The sequence below is a fragment of the Coptis chinensis genome, chromosome 8 (genome assembly GCF_015680905.1).
Source record: "Coptis chinensis isolate HL-2020 chromosome 8, ASM1568090v1, whole genome shotgun sequence".
Taxonomy (NCBI): Eukaryota; Viridiplantae; Streptophyta; class Magnoliopsida; order Ranunculales; family Ranunculaceae; genus Coptis; species Coptis chinensis.
Window position 1 is genome coordinate 76906077 of NC_141463.1, and position 8237 is coordinate 76914313.

The 8237-nt window shown below is 39.1% G+C and overlaps 1 protein-coding gene across 6 annotated transcripts; it reads left to right on the top strand.

Moving 5' to 3' along the window:
* The first annotated feature begins 6 nt into the window (after window positions 1-6).
* ABCF4 (general control non-repressible 4) lies at window positions 7-7804 on the top strand. 6 transcript variants are annotated; one of them, XM_086581161.1, is made up of 3 exons: window positions 7-140; window positions 2275-4493; window positions 7062-7804. In XM_086581161.1, the coding sequence occupies exon 2, from the start codon at window positions 2282-2284 to the stop codon at window positions 4472-4474; it is 2193 nt and encodes a 730-aa protein (XP_086437287.1). In that variant the 5' UTR covers window positions 7-140; window positions 2275-2281; the 3' UTR covers window positions 4475-4493; window positions 7062-7804. The 6 variants fall into 6 exon arrangements, with proteins under 6 accessions (XP_086437287.1, XP_086437288.1, XP_086437290.1 ...); XM_086581162.1 differs by lacking the exon at window positions 7062-7804 and adding an exon at window positions 5316-5758; XM_086581164.1 differs by lacking the exon at window positions 7062-7804 and adding an exon at window positions 5319-5758.
* Window positions 7805-8237: the final 433 nt, after the last annotated feature.

Below are 8237 nucleotides of genomic sequence, written 5' to 3' on the forward strand. Positions count from 1 at the left end.
TTGGGCCTTAGATCCATGTAGGGCATGTGTGAAATCTAAAAGTGATCACGTGCGATTATAGATTTGGGAAATCTTTCAAATTAAAAACTCACAACCTTGTCTCTCTCTCTCACAAAACAGGCAGTCAAAATAATTGAAAGGTATACATACTCCTCATCTCTTAATTTACTTAAAATTTTATCCTATTTGTGCAAAAAGGTGTTTTATTTATATCCTTTTTTATATTGTCTGAATATTCAATTTAATCAATTATTATTATCAGCTGTCGATTCAATAATAACGAATATATCTAAATCCTTGTTTGTGTGGTTTGAACTTTCTACCTCGCCATATAATTACAAGAATAAATAGAGGGCCTTATAGGTATATGTATTTTGATTTCTTATTGATATGGTGCATCATGTGGAGATTTATTTATTTACCAAGCCAAGACCTGATTTGAGTGGGGTTTAATGTGTTTCAACATGTGATTGTAGAGATGAATAAAATTGTTTTATTGTAGTTATTAGTTTTGGAAAGCCTTATGGCTATGGGATTCATTTGATATGCATGTCTAATTGTCTACAGTATCATTACAATTCATATACATGCTCTGCTATATGTAGTCTAGCATATAGCTATGGATTTAGTGAAGCATTCTATGCTACTTCTCAATTACAAGTAAATTTTGTGCTGCCCGTCAATTATAGTACTTCATCTCCATATTTTGTGCTATAATTCCTTGGTACACAATTGATTAGATGAGAGTTATTGGTATCTTTTTGTTTAACTGAACATCTTGTAATTACATGGTGTATTATTCTTGTCTGACATGGTGATTAGTATGAAGTCCTCTTATATAAGTGTATATTCTTATACTACATTTACATTTTTCTCTTCAATGGTGTGTGTACTGGATTTCCTACATATTCAAAAGTTTACTAGATTCATGGTACCCCTAGGCTAGCCTCATGTGTGTTTTTCTTTAAGAGATGGTTTTGACGGCGGGAATTCGGTTCTGAAACACGGTCTTGTCTTTCTTGCTCTTTTGCAATATTATTGGCTAATATCTATACTTGGGAAAATGTTGTACTCTTGTTTGAAGTTGTTGGTTACGGATATGGTCATTGTGGTGAACCGTGTCGCTTAATGGCAATATGTTGAATCCACTTTGTGACCAAGTAGAACCATGCGGTTAGTATGGTGGTAAGAGACCATGTCGAACTCATTTTCAGCATGGTTGTCGTGCATGGCAAAGTACTTATATAAACTAGTAAACTACCCCAAGTAAATCCGTATTGTGATACTCCGTGTAGTTCCTTACAAGGAATTCTGTTACTATAATGGTACTGCAGTGATTTGGTCTGTTGTTCCATGCTTCTTGAGTTCGAAAAGTACTGTGTAATAGCTTTTGCGTAATAGGTAACTAGTTTTGAAGCAAATAATAAATTTACATCCATAGCATGCTAATTTCCCCTTTTTAATGCATATCCTAATTATTGGATTAGTTGGTGGATATTACGTGTTGGGCCCGTGTTTTTAAGCCCTTACAGATTTTGCAAGAGTCCGGTGCGTATAAGAACGGAGGGACAAGTAGCGAACCTGTGTAGTGGGTCTATGCATCCTTTTAAGTCCAGTGTTGGTTGAGGATATGTTAGGAATGATTTAGTTATGTTGAAAATATAACATATGTTCTGAGCTGTAAATATTGAGAGATTTTGGAACTTGTAATACATGAAAATTAGTTTTTTCTTCTAACGTTTCTGTTGTGTATATAGGACTTGTACCCTATTAGTTTATATTGATATATTTGTTTAGAATTGGGCAGTGATATCAACTATGTAATTAAGTGATCTGGCATATGTCGAGATGCGTAAGTACCTTGGACATGCCAAGTCTTTATATTCTAGGTTTGCTTGCTGGTTAGCCTGAATGTAGGGGTTTGGGGCGTCTCATTGTGATGCCATTTGAAGTTTTAAGAGATTTTTTTTTTTTTTTTTTGTGACTAAATGGTCAATTGGTCATCCTATATCCTATATTCATCTGCAATCACCACCCTCCGTTCTTATGTCATAAATGTTGAATTCAAAATATCTTTTAGCTCTGAAAAATTGAGTTTTTATATGCATTTTTTTACCCTTCTTTGCCTTGTTCCATAAACAAAAAGTAAACGAGAATATTCCGTTTAGTTATATTTCTCTCTTTATTTATTATGCTTTCCAAGTTTTTCTACATGTATACTATACTGCTGATTCTTCTTTATCATTAAAAAAAGGATGTTGTTGGTTTTTTCAGGTTTGCAATGGGGAGGAAGAAGGTGGAGGAGAGTGGACCAGCAACAGCAGCCACAAAAGCAAAGCCCAGTAAAGATGCTGCCAAAGATAATAAGAAAGAGAAAATATCAGTCTCCGCGATGCTTGCTAGTATGGATCAAAAACCGGATAAGCCAAAGAAGGGATCTTCCTCAACCAGTGTTAGTAAGCCGAAGAGTAAGTCAGCACCCAGAAAATCATCTTACACTGATGACATTGATCTGCCCCCCTCTGATGATGAAGATTATGGAATTGAAGATAGCCAAGAGAGTGGTGCTGGTGATGCTGCGAAGAAATCTAATCGCCGTTCAGATACCAAAATTCTTGACGTATCTGTATCTGAGAAGGAGTTGAAAAAAAGAAAAGAAAAGGACCAACTTGCCGCATATGCTGCTGAGAAAGTCAGACAGGAGGCTCTCAAGGACGACCACGACGCCTTCACTGTTGTCATTGGTAGCAGGGCCTCCGTCCTCGATGGTGAAAACGAAGTTGATGCTAATGTTAAAGATATAACTGTTGACAATTTTTCCGTGTCTGCACGTGGGAAAGAGCTTTTTAAAAATGCTTCTGTGAAGATTTCTCATGGAAAGAGATACGGTCTTATTGGACCTAATGGAAAGGGGAAGTCAACGCTCCTGAAGCTTCTTGCTTGGAGAAAAATCCCTGTACCAAAGAATATCGATGTGCTTTTGGTTGAACAAGAGGTAGTAGGGGATGAGAGGACAGCACTTCAAGCTGTTGTTTCAGCCAATGAAGAACTCGTCAAGCTCCGCGAAGAGGTCACCTCCTTGCAAGATTCCTTGTCTTCTGCTGAAGAGGGGGTTGAAAATGATGATGATGCTGGTGAGAAGCTTGCCGAAATGTATGAGAAGCTGCAGTTAATGGGGTCAGATGCAGCTGAGGCTCAGGCATCAAAGATTCTAGCAGGTTTGGGGTTCACCAAGGATATGCAGGGTCGGGCTACTCGATCATTTAGCGGTGGGTGGAGAATGAGAATCTCATTGGCCAGGGCCTTATTTGTGCAACCAACCCTTTTACTTCTCGACGAGCCTACCAACCATCTCGACCTTAGGGCTGTTCTTTGGTTAGAGGAATACTTGTGTAGATGGAAGAAAACTCTTGTTGTGGTTTCACACGATCGTGATTTTCTCAATACTGTTTGCAATGAGATTATTCATCTTCACGATGAAAAGCTTCAAGTGTACCGTGGTAATTTTGATGACTTTGAAGTCGGGTATGAGCAGCGTCGCAAGGAGATGAACAAGAAATTTGAGACATATGATAAACAGGTGAAGGCAGCAAAAAGAACTGGGAATCGGGTGCAGCAGGAGAAGGTCAAGGACAGGGTTAAGCTCGCAGCAGCTAAGGATTCCTCGAAAAGAAAGGCAAAAGGGAAGGTTGATGAGGATGAGCCCATGCAAGAAGCTCCAAGGAAGTGGAGGGACTACAGTGTAGAGTTCCATTTCCCTGAGCCTACTGAGTTGAATCCGCCTCTTATGCAGCTAATTGATGTCAGTTTCAGTTACCCAAATAGGGAGGACTTCAGGCTCTCAGATGTTGATGTTGGTATTGATATGGGAGACCGTATTGCGATCGTGGGTCCAAATGGAGCTGGTAAATCTACTTTACTTAATCTACTTGCCGGTGATTTGGTTCCTACAGAGGGGGAGTCTAGGCAAAGTCAAAAGTTGAGGATTGGAAGGTACTCACAGCACTTTGTGGATTTATTGACAATGGACGAGACACCTGTACAGTATCTGCTGCGTCTTCATCCTGAGCAAGAAGGATTGAGCAAGCAGGAGGCAGTCCGTGCAAAGCTTGGGAAATTTGGTCTCCCCAGCCATAACCACCTCACCCCTATTGCAAAGCTATCTGGAGGGCAGAAATCTCGTGTTGTTTTCACTTCTATTTCCATGGCAAAGCCCCATATTTTGTTATTAGATGAGCCGACGAACCACTTAGACATGCAGAGCATTGACGCACTTGCTGATGCACTGGATGAGTTCACAGGTGGTGTTATCTTGGTCAGTCACGATTCTAGGCTCATATCACGGGTCTGCGAGGATGAAGAGAAAAGTCAAATATGGGTTGTAGAGGAAGGAACTGTGAGAACTTACCCTGGTACATTCGAGGAGTATAAGGAAGAGTTGCAGAGAGAGATTAAAGCAGAGGTCGATGACTAATGAAACTTTCACAATTGAGGTACGTCCCCGTCTCGGCGAGAGCTGTTACATTCGTCTGTGCACTTTGTATACTTCCATTCAACTCATTGCAATAAGTTTTGAGCCCCTTGTAATGAGGAAGAGCTGTAGCAAAGCGGAGGTTGATCACTGATTCACTGTATAATGCTGAGTTATTTATTATTCCAGTTAAGTAATAATCCTGTATTCTGCTTTTTAACAGTTTGCAGTATGATTAGTGTCTTCTGTTTTTGTTATTTTTGAGGCGTGCCTTCTATATTGCAAAATGTGGAAAACAAAAACAAAAGTATATTGGTTTAATTATTGATTTCGTACTAGTCATTACCTTGAAAGTATGTTCTTTATGGAAATTTTAGATCTACCCTTAATGAATTCTTTGTTGAACTTGGGAACACTGTTGCAAGTTGTATTCTGTAACACTGTAACTGCTCACCAATTTAACAAAATAACAAGTTTTGAGCTTAGTTTTCAGATATGGAATAGTTTTTGTATGATTTCGTATGTGCGATTGTGTGTGAATCATTTACTTGCATGGGTCAGTTCCGCAGTTGTTTACTTTAGAGTTATAGTACTGCATGTAGTTATATAGTTGTTAAATGTTAGAAGAAAATAAAATACAGTTCGGGTTTGGTAAAATGTCTATAGGGGGTAATAAGCAGAGCGTACAAGACTGGCATTGTTAGATGCTCTGATTGCTACTACAATTGGAAAGGGTGTTATTTGAATAATTCTGACAAATTAATACTGTTTTATTTATGTAATCTGAGTATGTGCGTCACCCTCTAGGCTAACCTAGCTTAATTGGGAACATTTTTATGTCCAGAAGGAGCTAAGATCTGATATACATTCAACTTGATATTCAGTTCAAGTTCATTTGGGGAGTTTACCTCATGGTGATGCTGTCTGTCACATTGAGAGGGAAAGGCATAGATGCAAATTGTAGGCGAAGGCAGAGACACATATTGTAGGGGAAGGGCAGCCCGTTAAATTGGTATGATGGTATCTGAGGTGGTTCCATAACGTCAGTGCATGCCCTGTGTTGATCTAATTTTAGAATCCTATATAGTGAAACCCTTGCTATTAGACAGAACTGTACAGTAGTTTTGTAAAGATTAGTTCGTTAGCATTCGTATAGTTATGCTAATGAATATGACTGTGTTTTCTGTTAATTTAATTATACAAACTTAAGGATCTTGCACCTTACAATCAGGCAAAGTAAGAGCGCAGCCGAGTAAAACAATTAAAACAGAGGTTCAGGAATATAAACTTCAGCACATAACAAACTACAACACCGTGGTGTATGAGTGTATGACGCTGCTTTGATTAATTGTCAAATTGTATTCTGTAACACTGTACCTGCTCACCGATTTAACGAAATTACAAGTTTTGAGCTTAGATGCCTAGCTAGACTCTCTGTTTCTGTGGGATTATGGACCTGGTTTCCAGGTTCTTCATTTGGTATTCCTCTTCAGAGTTTTAGGGGTTTGTTTTGGTAATTAAAGATGATGTTTCATCTAAAATACTCTTTACGAGTATATATGCTTTCTTGCTTAAAGATGTGAATGTCTCTGACCTCTTGTAGCTTCATCTTGGATATTGGTAAGAGACGCTCAATGCGTCATAATCCTAATTTCACTGGACCACTAATTTCATTTCTGATCAGTTCTAAAACCCTGTGGAATCCAAATAACACGCCTTGAGGTGAACAATTGGTTAATGCAACATGTAAAGTGGTCTTAGTACTCCCGTGGCATCTTTGTGTTGTTGGAAACTTTTCTTTTGTATTTGAGATTCCTTAGTCTATAACTGCTTGAATTGGGTGAAAGTCACGAGAATTATCTGTAAGAAGTACTGTAGCAAGGTGGTTTGTCCTTGGGTTTCCAGTTGGCAATCCCTCAAATCCCTCTGATGAGATGTTGATTGTTGATAAGCAGTTATAATTTGACCATTTTAGTTGTGTGTCCAAACGAGCCTGTTTTTGGTTCATTGGCTACAACCACCGAGTGCTTACAATGGTTATGTGCTTGTGTCATTTCAGGATTCAAAGTGTTTATCATTTTTTTTTCTTCTCTTTTGATAAATTTTGATAATTCATAATGGCTGTTTATGACAGTGGTATGTATATCCGTGCTTGATTCTGGGGCGATGTTTTCGTTTGTGATTAGAATTAGGTCAGATGGTATGTTTTTGGTTGTGGTTGTATGGTTCTTTTGCCTTTTTGGACTAGGAGGAGACTCTTTACTCTTGCAGCTGTTTTAGCCTACTATCCCACCCATTTAGTTTCTTGCTCAAGGGAACTTTTTGTTACTAACCCACACTTTCGTATCATATCCCTTGAAAGGACCTTTGTGCTGTGCCACACTAGCACCTTCAGCAGTGCTGTGGGGTGTGCCCTTGGTATGGGTTTCTCCGTTTTTATGCTTCACTACTGAGAGATAGAGGATTGTTGATTGCAGACCTAAGGTGGTGGCAGTTATGGGTTGGAGAGTAGATGATTTCTAGTTGTTTACTTTTGTGTTATGTTTCTAGTTGTTTACTTTTGTGTTATGTTTCTTGTTTCGTTTTGCAGGTTTATTTATTTTTTCAGGTATGTGTTTTATGGTCTACTTTTGGGGGTGTTGAGAGCTTCATGGTGCCCTGGCTTTGGAATCAGTTGTGCGTCATGCACATTTTTGAGTTATTTGGTTTGATAGGACTCTTCCGGGCAGTGCACCGGTTGTACTGTGTGGTTTTTGTCATCTGCTCTTGTCTATTAACCTTTGAGCTTTTCAGCTCTGATGTGGAGCCAGTTAACTCCTTTGAGCTTTCCAGCTCTGGTTTGTAGACTTGGCATTGCCACAATGTACCTTTGTGTATGCAGGGCATAGCTTTGGCTATTGCCAATGCAGCCACTTTTCTTTGACACCAGAAGTTTGGTAATTTAAGAACTTTTGAGATCAGGTGACAAAGTTTCTGAACATCAAGTGGAGACATCGAATCGTTGCAAGGGAAGGGTACTTAAGAGGGATCGACCGGTCAAAGCCAAGGAAAGATGAGCTGGCCAAAATGCATAGGGCCAAAAGGCTGAGATGGCGGGCTCATCTCACTTATTGCCTGTCCCTTATTTCTATCATTAGATTGCCTTGATTCTGTTTTGACTAGAGTTTACCGATTTGGTTCTGTTTAGGGCCTATGCCTTCGATGAAGGCAACACACTGTCTTTGTCTCTAATGTAGGAAGGAGTTTCAACCTTTCGTAGGTAAACTTCTCTGTAATTGGGTCAATTTCTTTATATGGAGATTTACTTATTAGAGAAGCAGCTCTTTCTTGTTATCCGACTTTGAGCATTTGTGTATGCGTGGTATAGGTTTGGTTATTGCCAATGCAGCCACTTTTCTTTGACACTAGATGTTTGATAGTTTTTGAAATTTGGAGATCAGTTCAAAAGTTTCTGCGCAGGTCCTGTTCGTGCTGTTGGTTGGGAATTAAGTTCAACAACTATACCTTAGTTCAGTTGAAGTGCTCAGAGAATGCTCAGTGTGCTCATACATATTGAATAAAGATAACTATGGAAGTGTGAAGATAACTTAAAATTCGACTTAGGATCTTTTGTAGCACATATGGAGTTTGCGGCGCCGTGAGTGTCTGCGCGTTTTTTTTTCTTGCCTGGACTAGAGTTTGTTTTGAATCGGTAGTTGCTACATTACACGTTCACCACCAAATCAGATAATTACTAGATTTTGGACCTGGGCATACGCCCGTGATC